Source organism: Oncorhynchus clarkii, chromosome 16, assembly GCF_045791955.1.
Source record: "Oncorhynchus clarkii lewisi isolate Uvic-CL-2024 chromosome 16, UVic_Ocla_1.0, whole genome shotgun sequence".
Taxonomy (NCBI): Eukaryota; Metazoa; Chordata; class Actinopteri; order Salmoniformes; family Salmonidae; genus Oncorhynchus; species Oncorhynchus clarkii.
Genome location: NC_092162.1, coordinates 15,551,282 through 15,577,158, shown reverse-complemented (window position 1 = coordinate 15,577,158; position 25,877 = coordinate 15,551,282). Strand labels below are relative to the sequence as shown.

Below are 25,877 nucleotides of genomic sequence, written 5' to 3'. Positions count from 1 at the left end.
CCAATCTGATTCCACGCTTCAATATTGCTTCAAACACATGGATTGGGATATGTTCCGCACTGCGTCAAACAACAACATTGATGTATACGCTGATTCGGTGTGCGAGTTTATTGGCAAGTGCATCAGCGATGTCGTACCCACAGCAACTATTAAAACATTCCCAAACCAGAAACTGTGGATCGATGGCAGCATTCACGTGAAACTGAAAGCGCGAACCACTGCTTTTAACCAGGGCAAGGTGACCGGAAACATGACTGAATACAAACAGTGTATTCCCTGCGCAAGGCAATCAAACAAGATAAGCGTCAGTATAGAGACAAAGTAGAGTCGTAATTCAACGGCTCAGACACAAGAGGTATGTGGCAGAGTCTACAGTCAATCACGGATTACAAAAAGAAAACCAGCCCCGTCGCGGACCAGGATGTCTTGCTCCCAGACAAACTAAGCAACTCCTTTGCTCGCTTTGAGGACAATACAGTGCCACTGACATGGCCCGCTACCAAAACCTGTGGACTCTCCTTCACTGCAGCCGAAGTGAGTAAAACATTTAAACGTGCTAACCCTCGCAGGGCTGCAGGCCCAGACGGCATCCCCAGCCACATCCTCAGAGCATGTGCAAACCAGCTGGCTGGTGTGTTTACGGACGTGTTCAATCAATCCTTATCGCAGACTGCTGTTCCCACATGCTTCAAGAGGGCCACCATTGTTCCTGTTCCCAAGAAAGCTAAGGTAACTGAGCTAAACGACTACCGCCCCGTAGCACTCACATCCGTCATCATGAAGTGCTTTGAGAGACTAGTCAAGGACCATATCACCTCCACCCTACCTGACACCCTAGACCCACTACAATTTGCTTACAGCCCCAACAAGTCCACAGACGTCGCAATCGCAACCACACTGCACACTGCCCTAACCATCTGGACAAGAGGAATACCTATGTGAGAATGCTGTTCATTGACTACAGCTCAGCATTTAACACCATAGCACCCTCCAAACCCGTCATCAAGCTCGAGACCCTGGGTCTCAACCCCACCCTGTGCAACTGGGTACTGAACTTCCTGATGGGCTGCCCCCAGGTGATGAGGGTAAGGTAATAACATCTCCACCCCGCTGATCCTCAACACTGAGGCCCCACAAGGGTGCGTTCTGAGCCCTCTCCTGTACTCCCTGTTCACCCACGACTGCGTGGCCATGCACGCCTCCAACTCAATCATCAAGTTTGCAGACGACACTACAGTGGTAGGCTTGGTTACCAACAACGACGAGACGGCCTACAGGGAGGAGGTGAAGGCCCTTGGAGTGTGGTGTCAGGAAAATAACCTCACACTCAACGTCAACAAAATAAAGGAGATGATCGTGGACTTCAGGAAACAGCAGAGGGAGCACCGCCCTATCCACATCGACGGGACAGTAGTGGAGAGGGTAGTAAGTTTTAAGTTCCTCGGCGTACACATCACGGACAAACTGAATTGGTACACCCACACAGACAGCGTGGCGAAGAAGGAGCAATCAGCGCCTCTTCAACCTCTGGAGGCTGAAGAAATTCGGCTTGTCACCAAAACCACTCACTAACTTTTACAGATGCACAATCGAGAGCATCCTGTCAGGCTGTATCACCGCCTGGTACGGCAACTGCTCCACCCACAACCGTAAGGCTTTCCAGAGGGTAGTGAGGTCTGCACAACGCATCAACGGGGGCAAACTACCTGCCCTCCAGGACACCTACACCACCCAATGTCACAGGAAAGCCATAAAGATCATCAAGGACAACAACCACCCGAGCCACTGCCTGTTCACCCCGCTATCATCCAGAAGGCGTTGGTCAGTACAGGTGCATCAAAGCAGGGACCGAGAGACTGAAAAACAGCTTCTATCTCAAGGCCATCAGACTGTTAAACAGCCATCACTAACATTGAGTGGCTGCTGCCAACATACTGACTCAACTCCAGCCACTTTAATAATGGAAAAATTGATGTAAAAATGTATCACTAGCCACTTTAAACAATGCCACTTAATATAATGCTAACATACCCTACATTACTCATCTCATATGTATATACTGTACTCCAAACCATCTACTGCATCTTGCCATCTATATGTAATACATGTATCACTAGCCACTTTAAACAATGCCACTTTTATGTTTACATACCCTACATTACTCATGTCATATGTATATACTGTACTCTATACCATCTACTACATCTTGCCTATGCCGTTCTGTACCATCACTCATTCATATATTCTTATGTACATATTCTTCATCCCTTTACACTTACTTGTGTGTATAAGGTAGTTGTTGTGGAATTGTTAGGTTAGATTACTCGTTGGTTATTACTGCATTGTCAGAACTAGAGGCACAAGCATTTCGCAACACTCGCATTAACATCTGCTAACCATTTGTATGTGACAAATAAAATTTGATTTGATTTGATCTTATATCGCCTTTGTCTCGTTTTTTCCCCCCACATCTAGTGCTCTCTATCCTTCTTCTATTGTAGTCTCTCCATTTCATTCTCTCTAATTCACGATCCATTTTGTATTTTTTGTGTTACTATAGCAACATGGCAATTCATCTCACTCTTGTTTTTGGTGCCTTCATCGCTGTCAGACTGCCCTAGTTTGCCCTCTCTGTAAGTGGGCCACATTAATGGCTGAAACCATAGAGGAAGAGTGTGTTTTGTTCTTCTCTCTGCTTCATTACTAACATGCAGGGGTCAGAGGTCAATCACTCAAACATCTAAAGGTGTTCATTTGTGTGGGTGGTCACATGTTTTGTTGGTGTTTGTGCAGTCGCGGTGTGTGTGTGTGTGTGATAGAGCTGAGGTAAGAGACAAATCCAATCAGACTTTGTCACATGCGCCGAATAAAAGACCTTACCGTGAAATGCTTACTTACAAGCTCTTAACCAACAGTGTAGACCTTACCGTGAAATGCTTACTTACAAGCCCTTAACCAACAGTGTAGACCTTACCGTGAAATGTTTACTTACAAGCCCTTAACCAACAGTGTAGACCTTACCGTGAAATGCTTACTTACAAGCCCTTAACCAACAGTGTAGACCTTACCGTGAAATGCTTACTTACAAGCCCTTAACCAACAGTGTAGACCTTACCGTGAAATGTTTACTTACAAGCCCTTAACCAACAGTGTAGACCTTACCGTGAAATGCTTACTTACAAGCCCTTAACCAACAGTGTAGACCTTACCGTGAAATGCTTACTTACAAGCCCTTAACCAACAGTGTAGACCTTACCGTGAAATGCTTACTTACAAGCCCTTAACCAACAGTGTAGACCTTACCGTGAAATGCTTACTTACAAGCCCTTAACCAACAGTGCTGTTCAAGAAAGAGTTATGAAAATGTTTACCAAAAAATAATAAAAAAGTAACACAATACAATAACGAGGCTATATACAGGGAGTACTGGTACTGAGTCAATGTGCGGGGGTACAGGTTAGTCGAGGTAGTTTGTACATGTAGGTAGGGGTGAAGTGACGATGCATAGATAATAAACAGCAAGTAGCAGCAGTGTAAAATACAAATGGAGGGGGGGGGGGGTCAAAGGTCATCAGAGAGAACAGTCTATGACTTGGGTGACTAGAGTCAATTTTTTGGGCTTTCCTCTGACACGGCCTAGTAAATAGGTACTGGATGGCAGGAAGCTTGGCCCCAGTGATGTACTAGGCCATACGCATTACCCTCTGTAGCACCTTACAGTCAGATGCTGAGCAGTTGCCATATCAGATGGTGATGCAACTGGTCAGGATGCTCTCAATGGGGCAGCTGTAAAACTTTTTGAGGATCTGGGGACCCATGCCAAATCTTTTCAGTCTCCTGAGGGGGAAAAGGTGTTGATGTGCCCTCTTCACAACTGTCTTGGTGTGTTTGGACCATGATAATTTGTTGGTGATGTGGACACCAAGGAACTTGAAACTCTATACCTGCTCCACTACAGCCCTGTCAATGTTAATGGGGGCCTGTTTGGCCTGTCTTTTCCTGTAGTCCACGATGAGCTCCTTTGTCTTGCTGACGTTAAGGGAGAGGTTATCTCTGACCTCCTCCCAATAGGCTGTCTCATCGTTGTCGGTGATCAGGCCTACCACTGTTGTGTGGTCAGCAAACTTAAAGATGGTGTTGGAGTCGTGTTTGGCCAAGCAGTCGTGGGTGAACAGGGAGTACAGGAGGGGACTAAGCACACACCACTGAGGGGCCCCAGTGTTGAGGATCAGCTTAGCAGACGTGTTGTTGCCTACCGTTAAAGAAGGTGTAATTGTGTGTTCTGCTAAGAGCTTTGCTATTTTGTCGGAACAACCATATAATAAGCTGGACATGAGAGTGTGTGACACATGTGGTGTGTCACTATCAACCAGTCCCAAAATAACACAATTGGATATGATCCATCAAAACATTCCGATTAGAATTCAACCTATTTTACGATTCGATTTTTATGTCCGCTCCTTGTCTTTCCTTTATCTTTCACCAAACTTCCGCCGTCTGTATCATGTTACAATAGGACAGAGTCCCATGTAAATGGTTTGAAGACATGGAATGTGTATTTAGTGGAAAGCACACCTCCTCTGAAACACACCGAGCTGCCCATCTCCACCCATACGTATGCTAGGTCTAAATCACATTGTCCTGTGCTCGTATACCCGTAACCATTGTAGTGGTGATCTTAGCGATGATTTCCTTGGTGACATTGGTTTTGAGCTTTGACAGAAAAACATTTGAGAGGAAATGTGATGTTTTTTTTCCTACCAATCTCAGTTTTATCAGTAGTAGGTTTGACACAGTCAACAAAGAGAGGGAGAGATGAAACCAATGTGGAATAGGCCTACCTTATCTGGTGGATGTTTCCTCCCCTCGTTCGTCTGTTACGAGCACGCTCTTGACATTCTACTGTACAAACAATAGCAGTCTTGATTCATACGGTCTGCTTTCCCAGAAAGAGCTGTGATGTATACAGAGCACGTTGTTTTTCTTTTCAATCCCAGCAAACCAACTGAAATGTATGAGCTTTTGCTGGTTCTCACATTGACATTCCGTTGATTTATTGAAAGAACTTGTGAGTGAATCTACTCCCATTTACAGAGTGGGTTGAACTGTTCCATTGAGTCATAGTTAATTAATAGGGACTTTCCTTACCGTGCTGAGGTCGAGACACTGTGAGACCCACCAGCACCGTGTGACACCAGGTCTCCTGAGCACATTCAGCATTGTAAGAGCTGAGGAGGGTGACACACACGGGAGCGATTGCATCAAAATATTCACACAGTGGAGCCTGGGGCAAGGCTGGGGCTGGATGCTCCAGCAGAGACACACGTAAAACACATGAACCTCCCCACATACACACGCACAAAAGTTATTTTCTGACTGATCACTTAGCTGACCACTCTGTTCTGATGCAATGTGGAAAACATACAACTCCAATATGCATATTAGTGTAGGACATATGATACCGTATGTTTTCTGCTCTGAAGGTTGTGGAGTTTGTCTGTTCTAACAACCCTAATCCAGGATCTGGGGTCGCTGAACAGATGAGTAACTCAACCTGAGGAATATACACATGTAGCCACAGAGAACTGAAAAGAACTGAAAAGTAGCAAACAAAGGTGGAAGAAAATGTTTGACACAAAAGCGCCGTTTTGTTAAAGGAAAACTCTTTGGGTATTTGTTTCATTAGTCCATTGTTGATATAGTCCCAAAATGTTTTGCATGTCAGATAAAGTTTTGAAGATATATAACTTTCAAAATACATAAATACAGCCGGTATAATGGCTATTGCATCACACAATTCTGCATTTTGCATCATTTGATGCAAAATACATTATACTGGCTATATTTCTGTCAGTCTGTCTGTTTGGGTAGACATGAGTAACTCCCACCTGTCTTTCTGTCTCTGCCCGTTCGTTTGTCTGTCAGTCTGTTTTGAAAGCAGACAGGTCTGCCCTCGCCTAAAGCCATTGCAATGGATTCCTCAATATGTATCTGCTTTTTGCATCCAGGCAAGAATGAACCAGTTTACTGTCATTCTGGTTCACTCCGAGCAGACATACACAAAAATAATTCACATAAGAACTTTATCTCTTTCTCTAACTTAAAGGATAATTTAGCTTTTGTATGACCAAATCTCAATTTTTGATGTAAATGGCATGTCCAGACCCTTTTTTTAAATAAAACTTTATTTAACACTTGTTTGTGAGAAACAAGCAGGACTCTGAAAAAACATAAACAGATGCTCCAAAAACACCAAAATACTGTATGTCCTTTTAGAAACAGAAGTATAGTGATGCACGTCTTTAGATGTTGTACACAAGTCATTCCGAACTTTATCCGCAAAATGATGTTACATTTTGTTGTGGTAAGTATCTCAAAAATAAGTGAAATTGAAAAACAAAAAGTGTCAGGGCCCTTCTATAACATGCAATTAAGGGGGGAAAATAAGAGATTTGGTTGTAAAAAAAAAAAGAAGCTTTAAGCTCCTTCGGATGGGTCAACCTTGTGGTTCAGACTGCCCTGGGGTTCTGAGGTACAGTCATAACTGTGTGTAACAATTTGAATTGACAGTCTGGAATGTTGACCTATGACCGTCTTACCAAACATTTCTCCTGAGGGTGTTGGGAAGTATGGACATAAGCCATAGTCTCTTCGTCTCTACTTCATCATCAAAGCTATGACCAAGTATTAGGCTGCTTGGCAGATAAGAGATTGTCTAAAAATAAATACACTACCAAGCCACAAAATGTAATTTGCCTTCGTGTTCAAAGAAAGGTGGACCAAAACAGCTTGTTTTATTCTGGTTTTCCCTCAGTCTCTGTAGAACCAGATATAAACCAGGAGCTGCAAGCTCAGGCCTGTTGCATGCAGTCATAGGCCATCTTACATGAATGTCTAGACTTAAAATAACTTTCCAGACACTCAGAGAAGAGATTCTCATCTTGACTCACTGTTCTGTTCACTGTCAGTCACATTTCTTTATGTCTTCTACAGTTCTACCGTAGTGCACTAAAGGTGACAAGCTTCCTCTTCTGCAGTCTACTTCTTTTGGATACTCATGAGGTCCTGTTTGCTGATGTCTCAAATATGTTACAGTAAAGGTATATTTAGACATTTAAGGGATATTTTTTGGAAAACAAATGTTGATACATTTCAGTCATTTAGCAGACGCTCTTATCCAGATCGACAAACAGTTAGTGCAGTCATCTTAAGAGAGCTAGGTGGGACAACCACATTTCACAGGCATAGTAAGTACATTTTTCCTCAATAAAGTAGCTATCAGCAAAGGCAGAGGTAGTAAGGGGGAAAATAAGAGTAAAGTACGAGTGTTAGTTCATGATTTTTTTTTGGGGGGGGGGGGGGGGGGGGGGGGGGGGTGTGGCTAGAGTTGGAGAAAAGGGAGACAGAAAAGGAATCAAAGTAGTGATCAGAGACCTGGAAGGGTTTGCAGTGATATTAGTAGGCGAACAGCCTCTAGTAAAGATGAGGTCAAGCATATTGCCTGGGAGGGGACTGCGAAAGGGTGAGGTCAAAAGTGGCAAGGAGGGGAAAGAGAGAGTTGGGAACAAATGAATCGAAGGGAGACGTCAGGAGGTTGAAGTCGCCAAGTACAAAGAGCGCTAGGCCATCATCAGGAAATGAGCTTATCAAGGTGTCAAGCTCATTGAGGAACTCTCTAAGGCACCGGATCCCAAACTAGGGGGGCCTACCCCATGTGGGGTCACCTGATATGAAAATGGGGTCGTGGGAGAATTTCTAATATCGACTTTGTATCTCAAAATCATTGTAATGTGGTTAAACCTTAAAAATCTCAATTAAAATAATTAAAATATAAAAGGTACATTTCAACCATATAGCGCCATTTAGATCATGGGAAAAGTCTGCACTTGACTGTTGCACTTGAACCATTCCCACAGTGAATGGCTAGGCCTGCTACACTATGAAACCACACAATATTAGACAGACATGGACAGAAATGGGGCAATTGATATGGTGAGAAAAATGTGTGAGGAAGCAGAGGCAAAGAAACTCATATCAATACCTTTGTCAGATAACACTGTTAAACAAATAATTTATGCTTTTGCGAACAATGAAGAGGAAATTCTTACTGAACAACTCAAACTCCCCAGCTTATGCTCTCCAAATGGGTGTTAGCTGTGAGGGCTGAAAGGCCCATGCATTGACTTTGATTCGCTATACACTATCGGACAAAAGTTTTAGAACACCTACTCATCCAAGGGTTTTTCTTTATTTTTTACAATTTTCTAAATTGTAGAAAACAGTGAAGACATCAAAACGATTAAATAACACATATGGAATCATGTAGTAACCAAAAAAGTGTTAAAAAAAAATCTAAATATATTTTATATCTGAGATTCTTCAAATAGCCACCCTTTGCTTTGATGACAGCTTTGCACACTCTTGGCATTCTCACAACGAGCTTCATGAGGCAGTCACCTGGAATGCATCTTCTTAGGGCTAGGCTGTAATGCCCGGGGTGTAGTGGAGGAGGAAGTGCAAATACCTTCTGTGGTCCAAGGTCATTGATGACTGCCTTCAGCTCATCTGCAATGTAGAGATCGGTGTGTCTGTTGACCCTTCTGTCTGTGCTCTTGTATAATACTGGTTGAAGGATGGAGATGATGTAGTTAACTATTCCTTGCCCACGAACATTCAACCACCCATCAGAGATGATTGCAATTCAGTCTGCTTTCTCTATGATTTGCTTGACCTTCACTTGAACTCTGTCGAACTCTGCATCCAGCAAATTAGTAGATAAAGCATGTCTGGTTGGAGGGGTGTATGCTGGGCGAAGAACATTCAGAAATCTCTTCCAATACACATTGCCTGTGAGCATCAGAGGTGAACCAGTTGCATACACAGCTCAAGCAAGACATTCATCAGCATTTCTCTGACTACATTCCTCCATTGAGTCAAAAAAACTTTTGATTCCAGGAGGATCATGAGCTGTTGCTATCGATAAGGTGTCTGATGGATCATTTTCACCTTGAATAGAAGTAGAGGGACTTTTGTCAGAGGTTGCTTGTTGTGAGCGTTGAGGGAACTTTATGCACTTGGCCAGATGATTCTTTGTTGTATTCTTCACATATGATTTGGCACAGTATTTGCAAATGTAAACAGCTTTTCTTTCTACATTAGCTGCAGTGAAATGTATCCACACATCAGATAGTGCCCGTGGCATTTTCCTGTATAGATTAGAAAATAAATGAGAAAAAAAAACAAATATAATTCCATGTACTGATAAATAGTTAAGAAGTTAGATGAAACAACTCCTTTGTAAGATAAATGTTTTAAAATGAAACATATATGGGCACAGGTGAATTAACACTTCTCAGTTAGCAGGCTCAAGCAAGCTAAAACCCACATGGTAGCAAAACCTAACTAGCAGAAATTGTTAACAAGTTAGAAATTATTTAAACACACTTTGCTGTAGGCTACTATTTACTAGTTAACAAAAAATAATGTATGTCATATAAAATATATTTACCCCACCCAGTATTGTAATCAAACTTACCAGAAAGCATGTAGTCCTTGGCTCAGACAGTGTAGTAGTGTGGGATCAATATCCTCTCATTAGTGTGCAAGATCTTGAGAATGATGGAAGATTGCACAGCACATGTGATGGAAGAATGCACTGTGCATGCAGAGGGTTGCAATTCCATTGAATTGGTGATAGTTTAAACAAAATATGTCAACAATTGCCTTATGTGTATCCCAGAAAAAAAGGTTAATTGTTATAAGCTAACTTTTTGGATGAATTTAAGCAAAATTTCCCAAATTCCCACCTAAAATTCTGGACATTTACCGGAAAGTTTCCGACCCTTTGCAGCACTATTGGAGAGTCGTTCAAATGTGAATCATGCTCCCTTCCCTCAGCTGTGCATGTATCTAACAGAAAACAGCATCAGTAAGTGTCCCGGGTGCTATGAGACCAGGCCGGTGTCCCACACGAGTGAAGGCTGCTCACCTCAATTTTTTTTAACTTTATTTAAGGCAAGTCAGTTAAGAACAAATTCTTATTTTCAATGACGGCCTAGTGGGTTAACTGCCTGTTTAGGGGCAGAATGACAGATTTGTACCTTGTCAGCTCGGGGGTTTGAACTTGCAACCTTCCGGTTACTAGTCCAACGATCTAACCACTAGGCTACCCTGGCGCCCCAATGAATGGAAGAGAACTTTGGGACCTACTTTCCAATCCGTTTGACTGTGATCCTGGCTCAGTTGACGTGCCGGTAAGCGAAATCGAACAGATGATCAAGCTGTCATGTGACCGAATGCTGCAGACAACGCATTCACGTCACTACGGAGGAGTTTTGGTTCCTGACTTAAAATGGAATACCCTGCCTTCTCCCTCTGAGCATTAATGCTGCAATCAAGACAACTGGGAACTCGGAAATCTCAGACTTCCAACTTCAGTAAGTTCAAGACAACTGGGAAAAAAATATTTTCTTTTTTGAACAGTTATCCAACTCGATATTCCAACTCAGGAACTCAGGCCTCTTTCTAGAGCTCTGACTTTCCAAATTCAAGATCACTGACGTCATGATTTCGTATTTTTCTGAATTCCCAGTTGTCTTGAAAGCACCATAAAACTCATGGTACACTTCACCAGCTCATATCTGTGTGAAGTTCAATTCAGTGCTCTCCTCTGCATTACAACCAAATATCGATCCAGGTTGAATGTGACAGCAGAGATGAGATGCGCAATGTCGACCACGCTCCCTAACTTTGAGAAACTCTGACGCAACATGCATCAAGCACATCTCATTAGTGGTGGTGAGATAAGATACATTATGTCAGGCTAATTTGCAATTGACTGTCATAGCCCCACATTAAAAGTATGTGATAGTGAGTTGAGAAGACAGAAATACTGTTAGAATGCATTTCAATTGAGATGAACTCTGCGTTCTTGACTGCAGATCGGCAGTTCCAAACGCTGCCAGAGACCAGGAATTTCACATGGGTCGGGCGAGCAGGGTACAGTGAATTAGAAGAATTGCAGCCACGGAGTGGGGAGCGTCTATAAAGCCTAGAGGGAGAGGAGTGAATTGGGATTTTAAAAAACACACACATACTGTAGTTGCCAAAGCTACAAAAGAGCAGAATGAGATCTGAAAATAACTAGGTAAGATAGTCAAGTGAGAGTGGTGTGGAGTCTTCCTCTCTTTCTTTCCTCAAATAATTCTGCAGAACAACTAGGCAAAACCGCCTTTATTTCAGTTTATAGCTGCGAAAACAGGTGACTAAATTACTAATATTCATTGCTAATTGCACAATTAAAAAAAAATATTTAGAACCTTTCTTTCACTAACACTCGTACTTGTCTTTTCTTAATAGCACTAACTTTGCTGATACTATAACTGTGATACAAGGTTGGCTCTCCTAGCTACTTAAAAAAAAAAGGTAGCTCCCCAATTTCGTGGTAGTTACAGTCTTGCCTCATTGCTGCAACTCCCGTACGGACTCGGGAGAGGCGAAGGTCGAGAGCCACGCATCCTCCTAAACACAACCCAACCACACTGCTTCTTGACACAATGCCCACTTAACCCGGAAGCCAGCCGCACCAATGTGTCGGAGGAAACACCATACACCTGGCCACCGTGTCAGCGTGCACTGTGCCCGGCCTGACACAGGAGTTGCTTGTGCGCGATGGGACAAAGACATCGCTGCCGGCCAAGCTCTCCCCTAACCCGGACGACGCTGGGCCAATTGTCCATGTGTCTCCCGGTCGCAGCCAGCTGCGACAGAGCCTGGTCTCGAACCCAGAATCTCTAGTGGCACAGCTAGCACTACAATGCAGTGCCTTAGACCACTGTGCCACTCGGGAGGCTCTCCTAGCTACCTTAACTATAAGTCACTCCCCACTGGGCACAGATGTCAGTAAAACATCTAGTTTTGATTTACATTTTGTTGAGTTGTCAACTATTGTGAATTTAATGTGAAATCAACAAAAAATAGCACCATGTCATTGGATTTTTAATGAACAAACATATAAAACACAACATGCAACAATTTCAATGATTTTACTGAGTTACAGTTCATATAAGGAAATCTGTCAATTTAAATGAATTCATTAGGCTCTAATGTATAGATATCACATGACTGGGCAGGGCCGCAGCCATGGATGGGCCTGGGAGGGCATAGGCCCGCCCATTTGGGAGCCAGGTCCACCCACTGGAGAGCCAGGCCCAGCCAATCAGAATTAGTTTTTCCCCACAAAATAGTTTTATTAGAGACAGAAATGCTCCTCAGTTTCATCAGCTGTCCAGTCGCTGGTCTCAGACGATCCCGCAGGTGAAGATTGTGACGGGTTGGACGTACTGCCATATTCTCTAAAACAACATTGGAGGCGGCTTATGGTAGAGAAATTAACAGCTCTGGTAGACATTCCTGCAGTCAGTATGTCAATTGCACACTCCCTTAAAACTTGAGACATCTGTGGCATTGTGTTGTGTGACAAAACTGCACATTTTAGAGTGGCCTTTTATTGTACCCAGCACAAGGTGCACCTGTAATGATCATGCTGTTTAATCAGCTTCTTGATATGCCACCCCTGCCAGGTGAATGGATTATCTTGGCAAAGGAGAAATGCTCACTAACAGCGATGTAAAAACATTTATGCACAACATTTGAGAGAAATAAACTTTGTGTGTGTATGGAATATTTCTGGGATCTTTCATTTCAGCTCATGAAATATGGGACCAACACTTTACATGTTGTGTTTATATTTTTGTTCAGTGTAGGTTAAAAGTTAAGTGAAAAATATGCGAAATGCCATTAAGTTGATGGCTTTTTGCAAATCCAATATGTTTTCCACATTGATTCAACGTCATCCCGTTGATTCAACCAGTTTTTGCCCACTGGGTATGGATAAGAGCATCTGCTAAATGACTAAAATGTAAACGTACTTCTACCCCCATCCAAAACCTCTCACTACTTACGTCTCCAACAGAATCATGTCATAGCTTCCCGATCTGTGACAAAAGACAAAAAAAGAATCCTAATCAATAGCTATCATACGTGTGCAACAAGATAGGGATGGGTCACTATCGTCCCTATAATCACACCTCTGTGTTACGTCAATGTGGTTCTGCGGGACCTGCAGGTGGCCAGGGCTCGGTAAAGAGTCCCAGGCAGTGGCCCCGGCTGAAAATTCCCATTTACAGCTGGATAATCTAGTTGTTGTGAGATAGGTATTAACTGTAGAAGCACCTGACCTCTCTTTTATTTCCCATTCTCTCTTGCTTTCTCTATGACCCCTGTAGTGTAGGCGCTAATGTACTCTGCACTGTCTTTAACCAGTGCCAAATCGAAGGGGGAGAGGGATTAGTTGGTAGGGAGGGGGTTGAGTGCAGTGCCGTTCAGTCTGCACGTGTTTGTGTGCGTATAGGGAAGAGGTGGCAGGCCACGGGCATCACACTGTTGCCGGGTGGGAGGCAGGAGGGAGTGAGTCCGTGGGTATCAGTACGCTCGGAGTATTAGAAATACAGAACATTGCTCATGGCTCTCAGTCAATCTCTGTTCTCTTCATCTCCTTCTGTCTTCTACTTCTCCCTTTATCTATCACTCTGTTTCTATCTCTTTTTGAGCATAACTCTCCTTTATCCTCTTCCTCTGTCTGACTGATCAGCTCAGAAGTACAAATGTATAATCTCCTTTTAGTCTGCTTGATGTCTGAAAAAGGTGCTTGGGAATGCAGTACCAGTCAAAAGTGTGCAATGTGTGCAAAGCTGTTATCAAGGCAAAAGGTGGCTACTTTGAAGAATCTAAAATCTAAAATATATTTTGACTTGTTTAACACTGGTTACGACATAATTCCATATGTGTTATTTCATAGTTTTGATGTCTTCCCTATTATTCAACAATGTAGAAACTAGTTTGAAAAAATAATGAAAAACCCTGAAATGAGTAGGTGTGTCCAAACTTTTGACTGGTACTGTACATCATGAGAAAACTTTAAGGAAATTATCAGACTTAATTGTTGTGTATAGGCTTCTTCAATTACTAGTTTTAGGATACACAGTACTGTAACTATCATTCATTGCTGTGCATTCAGGTCTTTTAAATGGAAAGACGAGGTACTGCATACAGATCATATGCTTAAAGACAAATTAAAATGTCTCTAAGAAATAGTATTTGCTTTGTTCTCTTTTCTATATCTCAAGGTCTGCCATTCATAAACATCCACCCATGCACCAACCTCTATTACAACCAATGTTCCCTCTAAACTGTGTGCGTGTGTGCCACGCAGTAGCCTTGAGACTGCTGTGCAGCTCCCCAGGACTGCTGCACAGAGTGCATGAGAAGAAATATCAGCCCAAGGAGAAAAGCACGAGATTGAACTTCACTCAACTTTCTAGAGTTTCCCCTGTAAGTTAACAGTATCAACGTTTCCCTTTACTGTAGCAACTTGTTGTTGTGATGAATGAGAAATCGGATTCAATGAATGATGGAGCTGAGTTTGCCTTTTCCCCCAGAAATTAATTTAAGGTGCTCCAAAGTTTTTTACTATCATTCTTTATTTCATTTAACTTTGTTCCATAGTATAGTTTATTTTTTATTCAGTTTAGTCACATGATTTCTCAATTGCCAATCGGTTGTGCAGCCACTTATTTGCAATTCCTTTTGCCTCATCCCTCTCAACCATACAATTTTTCAATTCCTCATCAATCCACAGGGATTTAATAGTTTTCACAGTAATTTTCTTAATGGGTGCATGCTTATTAGCAACTCGAATAAGCAATTTCATAAATGTGTCAAGTGCAGTGTCTGTTTGCTACTCATTACACACCACAAACCAACATATATTCTTAACATTAGGCCCAGCCTTTTGAACTTTGGTTTTCCTAGATATGGCTACTATATTGTGATCACTACGGATACTGGATACTGCTTTCAAGCAAATTTCTGCAGCATTAGTTAAAGATGTGATCAATACATGTTGATGTCAGCAATAGGGGAGTGATTGCTTCCGACAAGAGCACAAGTGAGTCAGGTAAATTAGCTTTTTTTTTGTCTTAAAGGGGTAGTGTTGTATTTTAAGACAGACTTGAATAAGCTAAGTAGCCAATAGGCAGAGGGTAGCATATGTTGTATGATTCATTGTAATAATGGTAGGGGAATAATAATACATTTTATTTTGTACAGTGTTTTTTTGCATTAAACAACAGTTTCAGTCACCTCCTTTCCTGAAGGACAAGTGGATAAAGAGGTTCATGTCAAGCCCTGCATGTTTAAAAAAAAAAGTATCATGGAATGTAGGCCTACATTGAACACCACAGATTGGCTGCTACTGTAGGCTGAATGATAGAACATCTATTTCCATGTTAAAATGTTATGGGATGCATTTTCTCTATTGTTTTTGATGGTAGGACCACTCTGGTAGACCTACATTATGATCAAATAGCCACTTGGCCACTGATAAAACTGTAACTTAAAGCGGGTACATCCTCAGTGTTCACAGGAAAAGCACACTGGAAGTTGCACAGAAATTTCACAACGTTCAAGTTTGCACTCAGCAGAGCTGAAATTTGCTCAGTGCCTCAAAAAATGAGAAGGAACTTTGCTTTACAACCCTCTGTGACTTGTCCCATGTTTTGATCATAGTCACTCCATGTCGTTGTTTCGTGTTGAGTTCCTCAATGCCATGACGCGCTTCCATGAAGCCTAAACAACATTGTAGCACATGAGCAGCGACGGAAGTAGAGTTTTATACATGGGTGGCCCCTACTTCAGGGGGCCATAGACCATGACATAAAATGTGTGTGTAACCCTAACCTGACATCTAAGGAGCGTGAATGAATCCTATGATTGCTGATTAGAGGTAGAAGTGATAATTCACTTAACCCGAAGTTCTTCAATGTGGCAGATAGTGTGGTCCAAAAGGGTTACTTCACTAGAATTCAACATGGCAGATAGTGTTGTCCAAAAGGGTTACTTCACTAGAATTCAACATGGCAGATAGTGTTGTCCATAAGGGTTACTTCACTAGAATTCAACATGGCAGATAGTGTGGTCCAAAAGGGTTACTTCACTAGAATTCAACATGGCAGATAGTGTGGTCCAAAAGGGTTACTTCACTAGAATTCAACATGGCAGATAGTGTGGTCCAAAAGGGTTACTTCACTAGAATTCAACATGGCAGATAGTGTTGTCCATAAGGGTTACTTCACTAGAATTCAACATGGCAGATAGTGTGGTCCAAAAGGGTTACTTCACTAGAATTCAACATGGCAGATAGTGTGGTCCAAAAGGGTTACTTCACTAGAATTCAACATGGCAGATAGTGTGGTCCAAAAGGGTTACTTCACTAGAATTCAACATGGCAGATAGTGTGGTCCAAAAGGGTTACTTCACTAGAATTCAACATGGCAGATAGTGTTGTCCAAAAGGATTACTTCACTAGAATTCAACATGGCAGATAGTGAGGTCCATAAGGGTTACTTCACTAGAATTCTTTAACATACTATGAATAGTCAGTGTCTCTACCTCAGAACTGCAGCTCAATTTCCTTCTCACACACACACACACACACACACACACACACACACACACACACACACACACACACACACACACACACACACACACACACACACACACACACACACACACACACACACACACACACACATACTGGAGAGACTTGGTCACTCTGTTTTCATGAATATATAATCTGGGTCTATTACATAAATTAAACTTAAAAAACAAAATATTTTGGTGCCCATCAATATTACAAACTTACAGTATAATATTTATGCTCATATGTATTATGTGAACTAATAGTAAAGCAACGTTTTAGAATTGGCCTAATCAATTAAATCTGTGTGCCATGATACCATTTGGATTTATCGTTTTAGAATGTCAGTGTACTAGCTAGTACACATTGCAGGTTTTAATCATGACCAGAGGGACCGCCTAAGTGCGATTACACCTGTTGCGTTTCCCTCTTGGTGCACGTGTTATATACTGTGACTGATCTCCAGTTCAAAGAGCAAGATACAAAAATAAAAATAATAACAATGAATAAATACAAAATTCTACTGAAAAAGTCCTCGCACTTCACATCACCACACATGGATGCCTATAGGTAAATGGATGTAATGATGGGAGGTGTTGATAGAAGTGTGCCCTGAGAAACATCACTCATCAAACAGGATATGCTATAGGATATTGTGTACTTTCTCAGGTGAAAAGAATCAACACGTAAGAGGCAGCTACCTCAGAAAACCTTGAAGATGTTGATGAGTGAACACCATGCACTCAGTCAGTAATGCTGGAAAGGTGAGTTGAGGTAAATGGAGGGAGAGGAGGAGGAAGGCTTCCGACACTTACCGTCCTAATGAGATCCCATGTGGTTAGTCATTGAGCTCTGGCCAGATGATCCCTGAAGATGATTCAGAAGAGCATACCGTAAATGGCTAGAGATATGGGATGACGGCTCTGTTGCTTCCTTAACGTAATCATCCAGGGAAAATCAGTTCATTCTTTTATCATCATCCTCTGTGCCTATCCATATCTCATCCTGTCTGTAAAAATATATGCACGAATGACTAAGTTGCTTGCTGTATATGATTATATACTGTATTTCTTAGCCTCTGTGACTTACCTACAGTGCATTCGGAAAGTACAGTCTTATTCTAAAATGGATTCAATTACTTTTTTTTCCCTCATCAATCTACACACAATACCCCATAATGACAAAGGGGTTTTTAGACATTTTAGCAAATTTATAAAAAATAAAACCAGAAATACCTTATTTACATAAGTATTCAGACCTTTTGCTATGAGACTCGAAATTGAGCTCAGGTGCATCCTGTTTCCATTTATTATTCTTGAAATGTTTCTACAACTTGATTGGGGTCCACCTGTGGTAAATTCAATTGATTGGACATGATTTGGAAAGGCACACACCTGTCTATATAAGGTCCCACAGTTGATTAAAACCTGCTCCAGAGCGCTCAGGACTTCAGACTGGGGTGAAGGTTCATCTTCCAACAGGACAATGACCATAAGCACACAGCCAAGACAACGCAGGAGGGGCTTCGGGAGAAGTCTCTGAATGTCCTTGTGTGGCCCATCCAGAGCCCGGACTTGAACCTGATCGAACATCTCTGGAGAGACCTGAAAATAGCTGTGCAGCGATGCTCCCCATCCAACCTGAAAGAGCTTGAGAGGATCTGCAGAGAAGAATGAGAGAAACTCCCCAAATACTGGTGTGTCAAGCTTGTAGCATCATACCCATGAAGACTTGAGGCTGTAATCGCTGCCAAAGGTGCTTCAACAAAGTAAAGGGTCTGAATACTAATGTAAAATAAATATTTCATTATTTTTTTAGAGAGATTTGCAAACATTTATAAAAATCTGTTTTTGCTTTGTCTTCATGGGATATTGAGTATAGATTGATGATTTTAACTTTTTAACTACATTTTAGAATAAGGCTGTAACGTAACAACATTTGGAAAAAGTGAAGGGGTCTGAATACTTTCTGAATGCACTGTATGTGGTCATTACTGACGGTGTCTATTTATATCTTATTTAACTGTGGAAAAGGGGCTGCAATACATATCATGTTGATATGATTTTCAGTTTACTTCCATATGGCTGGTTTCATATTTATCTCCAGGGATCATGAGGAAAAATAATCTATAACGATTGCTTCCGGCGCCAACAGAGATGGCCGCCTCGCTTCGCGTTCCTAGGAAACTATGCAGTTTTTTGTTTTTTTACGTGTTATTTCTTACATTAGTACCCCAGGTCATCTTAGGTTTCATTACATACAGTCGAGAAGAACTACTGAATATAAGATCAGCGTCAACTCACCATCAGTACGACCAAGAATATGTTTTTCGCGACGCGGACCCTGTGTTCTGCCTTACAAACAGGACAACGGAGTGGATCCTATGCAGCGACCCAAAAAAACGACTCCGAAAGAGATTGAAACGAGGCGGTCTTCTGGTCAGACTCCGGAGACGGGCACACCGCACACCACTCCCTAGCATTCTTCTTGCCAATGTCCAGTCTCTTGACAACAAGGTTGATGAAATCCGAGCAAGGGTAGCATTCCAGAGGGACATCAGAGACTGTAACGTCCTTTGCTTCACTGAAACATGGCTCACTGGAGAGACTCTATCCGAAGCGGTGCAGCCAACGGGTTTCTCCACGCATCGCGCTGACAGAAACAAACATCTTTCTGGTAAGAAGAGGGGCGGGGGCGTATGCCTCATGGCCAACGTGACATGGTGTGATGAAAGAAACATACAGGAACTCAAATCCTTCTGTTCACCTGATTTAGAATTCCTCACAATCAAATGTAGACCGCATTATCTACCAAGAGAATTCTCTTCGATTATAATCACAGCCGTATATATCCCCCCCCAAGCAGACACATCGATGGCTCTGAACGAACTTTATTTAACTCTCTGCAAACTGGAAACGATTTATCCGGAGGCTGCATTCATTGTAGCTGGGGATTTTAACAAGGCTAATCTGAAAACAAGACTCCCCAAATTTTATCAGCATATCGATTGCGCAACCAGGGGTGGAAAGACCTTGGATCATTGTTACTCTAACTTCCGCGACGCATATAAGGCCCTGCCCCGCCCTCCTTTCGGAAAAGCTGACCACGACTCCATTTTGTTGATCCCTGCCTACAGACAGAAACTAAAACAAGAGGCTCCCACGCCGAGGTCTGTCCAACGCTGGTCCGACCAAGCTGACTCCACACTCCAAGACTGCTTCCATCACGTGGACTGGGAGATGTTTCGTATTGCGTCAGATAACAACATTGACGAATACGCTGATTCGGTGTGCGAGTTCATTAGAACGTGCGTTGAAGATGTCGTTCCCATAGCAACGATTAAAACATTCCCTAACCAGAAACCGTGGATTGATGGCAGCATTCGTGTGAAACTGAAAGCGCGAACCACTGCTTTTAATCAGGGCAAGGTGTCTGGTAACATGACCGAATACAAACAGTGCAGCTATTCCCTCCGCAAGGCTATCAAACAAGCTAAGCGCCAGTAAAGAGACAAAGTAGAATCTCAATTCAACGGCTCAGACACAAGAGGCATGTGGCAGGGTCTACAGTCAATCACGGACTACAGGAAGAAATCCAGCCCAGTCACGGACCAGGATGTCTTGCTCCCAGGCAGACTAAATAACTTTTTTGCCCGAGTTGAGGACAATACAGTGCCAATGACACGGCCTGCAACGAAAACATGCGGTCTCTCCTTCACTGCAGCCGAGGTGAGTAAGACATTTAAACGTGTTAACCCTCGCAAGGCTGCAGGCCCAGACGGCATCCCCAGCCGCGCCCTCAGAGCATGCGCAGACCAGCTGGCCGGTGTGTTTACGGACATATTCAATCAATCCCTATACCAGTCTGCTGTTCCCACATGCTTCAAGAGTGCCACCATTGTTCCTGTTCCCAAGAAAGCTAAGGTAACTGAGCTAAACGACTACCGCCCCGTAGCACTCACATCCGTCATCATGAAGTGCTTTGAGAGACTAGTCAAGGACCATATCACCTCCACCCTACCTGACACCCTAGACCCACTCCAATTTGCTTACCGCCCAAATAGGTCCACAGACGATGCAATCTCAACCACACTGCACACTGCCCTAACCCATCTGGACAAGAGGAATACCTATGTGAGAATGCTGTTCATCGACTACAGCTCGGCATTCAACACCATAGTACCCTCCAAGCTCGTCATCAAGCTCGAGACCCTGGGTCTCGACCCCGCCCTGTGCAACTGGGTACTGGACTTCCTGACGGGCCGCCCCCAGGTGGTGAGGGTAGGCAACAACATCTCCTCCCCGCGGATCCTCAACACTGGGGCCCCACAAGGGTGTGTTCTGAGCCCTCTCCTGTACTCCCTGTTCACCCACGACTGCGTGGCCACGCACGCCTCCAACTCAATCATCAAGTTTGCGGACGACACAACAGTGGTAGGCTTGATTACCAACAACGACGAGACGGCCTACAGGGAGGAGGTGAGGGCCCTCGGAGTGTGGTGTCAGGAAAATAACCTCACACTCAACGTCAACAAAACTAAGGAGATGATTGTGGACTTCAGGAAACAGCAGAGGGAACACCCCCCTATCCACATCGATGGAACAGTAGTGGAGAGGGTAGCAAGTTTTAAGTTCCTCGGCATACACATCACAGACAAACTGAATTGGTCCACTCACACAGACAGCATCGTGAAGAAGGCGCAGCAGCGCCTCTTCAACCTCAGGAGGCTGAAGAAATTTGGCTTGTCACCAAAAGCACTCACAAACTTCTACAGATGCACAATCGAGAGCATCCTGGCAGGCTGTATCACCGCCTGGTATGGCAACTGCACCGCCCTCAACCGTAAGGCTCTCCAGAGGGTAGTGAGGTCTGCACAACGCATCACCGGGGGCAAACTACCTGCCCTCCAGGACACCTACACCACCCGATTTCACAGGAAGGCCATAAAGATCATCAAGGACATCAACCACCCGAGCCACTGCCTGTTCACCCCGCTATCATCCAGAAGGCGAGGTCAGTACAGGTGCATCAAAGCTGGGACCGAGAGACTGAAAAACAGCTTCTATCTCAAGGCCATCAGACTGTTAAACAGCCACCACTAACACTGAGTGGCTGCTGCCAACACACTGACACTGACTCAACTCCAGCCACTTTAATAATGGGAATTGATGGGAAATGATGTAAATATATCACTAGCCACTTTAATCAATGCTACCTTATATAATGTTACTTACCCTACATTATTCATCTTATATGCATACGTATATACTGTACTCTATATCATCGACTGTATCCTTATGTAATACATGTATCACTAGCCACTTTAAACTATGCCACTTTGTTTACATACTCATCTCATTTGTACATACTGTACTCGATACCATCTACTGTATCTTGCCTATGTTGCTCTGTACCATCACTCATTCATATATCCTTATGTACATATTCTTTATCCCCTTACACTGTGTACAAGACAGTAGTTTTGGAATTGTTAGTTAGATTACTTGTTATTACTGCATTGTCGGAACTAGAAGCACAAGCATTTCGCTACACTCGCATTAACATCTGCTAACCATGTGTATGTGACAAATAAAATTTGATTTGATTTGATTTGATATGTGTATTTACAATCTCCTTCTCCAATCAGATTACTTATTTACCTAGCTCTTATCAATAGATCTTATCAATTTATAAATGACAGTGCATGGAGATTGCTGTTATTTATAAGTAGATGCTTTTCCACTTGGAACCGACAGGTTCGCTCGACTTTATTCACGATTTCCTCGCGCGTAAAGGTAGTGGAATTAAGTCAAGGTCAGAATACGGCACATCTCTAGACACACCTCCGCCACACATTCATTTATTCCAGCTCCATCTTAAACGAATAGCGGGTGAATAGCATGCTATTTTCATGCTCAAGTTCAAGGTCAGAATACGCATAGAGAAAATAGCATAAAAAAGGAAATACGTTCCATTTACGCACGCCTAACTCTTACGCACGCTTAACCATGGAGATAAGCAGCGAGAGAGGAGTTCACAGGAACCAATCAAAGGTATCAGATAAGGTTTCATCCAGCATGTTTACCCATTGTTCTCTGAGAGATGGATTTATCTGCTTGTACTGGGCCAATACGAATAAAATAAAGATTAATTTACCAGAGTGATAAATATACTGTTGCTATGCTGCTGAATATCATATTCTTTGGAGCTTGCAATAAAGGGATTTCACTATACTTGTGCACGTGACATTAAAACTTGAAACTTCTTGTCTCCACATGTTTCGATCCCATTCCCTCCATGTCGTTGTGTCATGTTGAGTCCCTCAATGCCATGACGTGCTTCTATGTCCCGATCATATGGGGGATGGTGAGACAATCAGTGATATGTTGCCTGGCTACACCACACACACGGAAGTTAAGTTTCTTCTTTGTAATGAGTCTGGTTTCGGAGTACCTCCCTGACCCTTCACCGAATGCAAACAAATTCACCATTGGCTTTGGTTGGTTAAAGACGATCCTATCGCTGATTACTTTATTTTGTACAATGCTCAATGCCCCGTGTCACCACAAACTACTTGATTGATGGCAGTTTCAGACTAAAGTACTTGGTTTCCAAGATGGCGTAGCAGTCAGACGTCTTTGTCTTGTCTCGTCCCATGTACATATCTTTTATATATTTTTCTTTGCATTCTTTTTAATATTTTTCCTAAATCTCAACTTCAAAATACTCTCCTGCATCCCGCCTCACCTTATGTGGTGTGGATCTGTTTATTTCCCTAAAGTATTTCTATTTACCTCCGAACTGGAATACCTCAACTGAAGCTAGCTAGCTACCAGCTATCAGTCAGCTAACCAATGCTAGTGGTCATCAGCTAACCTTTAGCTCTGAAAGCTCTCATCAGTTCGTACATCGCGTTTCAAACCAGAGCATACCGGACCTATTTTTCTTTCCATATCCCCGGATTCCTACCGCAAACTCTGAACCTTTTCATCTGATTCATCGCAGTTAGCTAACCGCAACCCGGTTTGACTACTCCTGGCTAACGTTAACCAAATCCGGAGCAAGCACTAACTAGCCTGGAGCTAGCCCATGCTAGACCCATCTCCCGGCTAGGGCTCCTGGGCTACTCCTAAAGCCCACTCCTCGGCTACAATATCCGGACCCCTTCTAATGCCGGTACGGGGCATGGAACCCCGCCAATCCTTCACGACTGGAATACCGACATAATCTGCCTGAGGATCCCAACAGGCCCCTCAGGCGCGACGTCCCCTGAAGGCCCGTTCTACTAACCGCGGCCTGCTAGCTATATAGAGCATATTGGACTGTTAGCTGATCCATCGGCCAGTTTCTTGGACCACTGTACCAATTGGACTTGGACCCCTCTGGTACTTGGAACCCTACTAATCCCACGACTGGTCTATCGACATCACTGCACAAGGAGGCAAAAACATACTTTCCCCCATCGCGACGTCCCTCTAAGGCCCTTATGCAAGCCCCGGCCTGCTAACGGCTATCTTGCTAGCCCCGGCCTACTAACTGTCTGAATCGCTGTGTCCCCAGCCAGCCCAACCACTCACTGGACCCATTCAATCACTTGGCTATGCATGCCTCTACCTAATATCAATATGCCTTGTTCATTACTGTCCTGGTTAGTGATTACTGTCTTATTTCACTGTAGAGCCTCTAGCCCTGCTCAATATGCCTTAACCAACCATGTTGTTCCACCTCCCACATATGCGATGACATCTCCTGGTTTAAACGACTCTAGAGACTATATCTCTCTCATCATTACTCAATGCCTAGGTTTACCTTCAATGTACTCTCTTCCTACCATACCCTTGTCTGTACATTATGCCTTGAATCTATGCTATTGTGCCCAGAAACCTGCTCCCTTTACTCTCTGTTCCAAACATGCTAGACAGACAGTTCTTATAGCCTTAGATTGGAAAGCTGCCACGGTCATCCCCCTCTTCAAAGGGGGAGACATTCTAGACCCAAACTGCTACAGACCTATACCTATTCTACCCTGCCTTTCTAAGGTCTTTGAAAGACAAGTTAACAAACAGATTACCGACCATTTCAAATCTCACCGTACCTTCTCCGCTATGCAATCTGGTTTCAGAGTTGGTCATGGGTGCATCTCAGCCATGCTCAAGGTCCTAAACGATATCATAACCGCTATTGATAAGAGACATTACTGTGCAGCCGTATTCATCGACCTGGCTAAGGCTTTCGACTCTGTCAATCACAACATTCTTATTGGTAGACTCAACAGCCTTAGTTTCTCAAATTATTGCCTCGCTTGGTTCACCAACTACTTCTCTGATAGAGTTCAGTATGTCAAATCGGAGGGCCTGTTGTCCGGACCTCTGGCAGTCTCTATGGGGGTGCCACAGGGTTAAATTCTCAGGCCGACTCTCTTCTCTGTATACATCAATGATGTCGCTCTCGCTGCTGGTGATTATTTGATCCACCTCTACACAGACGACACCATTCTGTATACCTCTGGCCCTTCGTTGGACAACCTCCAGGTGAGCTTCAATGCCATACAACTCTCCTTCCGTGGCCTCCAACTGCTCTTAAATGCATGTAAACTAAATGCATGCACTTCAACCGATCGCTGCTCGCACCTGCCCGCCCGTCCAGCATCACTACTCTGGACGGTTCTGATTTAGAATATGTGGACAACTACAAATACCTAGGTGTCTGGTTAGACTGTAAACTCACCTTCCAGACTTATCTTGGCCAGGTCGCAGTTGCAAATGAGAACTTGTTCTCAACTAGCCTACCTGGTTAAATAAAGGTGAAATAAAATAAAATATGTAGCGAACGGCAGAGCAGTGGAAGAATTTAGTGTTGTCATGCTAAGATATGGGATCATGCCTCTGTTTATTTCTTAATGTAATCATCCACAGCAAATAAATGTATTAATGTATCCATCATTGATTGATTTTCATTTGCCAGTGAAAAAAGTACATATACAGTACATACATTTTAAAAACGTGACCAGGATAGCACAATAAAGTAAGAGACTAATTTCCATTGTGGTCACATTCATCCTCGACTTTAAATGCATTTAGTGTCAAACGCCTGTTAATTTAGCCTGCAAGCACTAATGGCAGTAGGCTAGATGGCAGTAGTGAGATCCAGATAATGTTTTTGAGTAATATCAATGCATGTTATACAGCAACCTGTTAGACTGTGTCTGCCTGCAGAACATTTCAGTTGGCTACGCGGTATACAATGCGTTTCATACTCAAATGTTGGTCATCGCAACAGTGATTCTGGTAAATATATGGCCTACCTGGTTGTGTCTCGCGGTTCTGCCTGTCGTTGC

The 25,877-nt window shown here is 43.1% G+C and overlaps 1 protein-coding gene and 1 long non-coding RNA gene across 3 annotated transcripts in view; one reads left to right on the top strand and one right to left on the bottom strand.

Moving 5' to 3' along the window:
• The window catches only part of LOC139368030 (phosphatidylethanolamine N-methyltransferase), a 118,222-nt gene that overhangs the window by 7,576 nt on the left and 84,769 nt on the right, over nt 1–25,877 (top strand). Inside the window, exon 1 of one of the 2 annotated variants that reach the window (XM_071106531.1) lies at nt 25,729–25,827. The exons of the other annotated variant lie outside the window; for it this stretch is intronic. Within the exon in view, the coding sequence (XP_070962632.1) occupies nt 25,801–25,827 (27 nt within the window). The 5' untranslated portion in view covers nt 25,729–25,800. Of the gene's footprint in view, nt 1–25,728; nt 25,828–25,877 lie in introns of those variants that run through there. 2 annotated transcript variants of the gene reach the window in all.
• LOC139368031 (uncharacterized) lies at nt 11,752–25,870 on the bottom strand. Its single transcript, XR_011626919.1, has 3 exons — nt 25,845–25,870; nt 12,963–12,995; nt 11,752–12,353 (listed from the first exon to the last, which is right to left on the bottom strand). It is a non-coding gene; the product is annotated as an uncharacterized lncRNA (long non-coding RNA).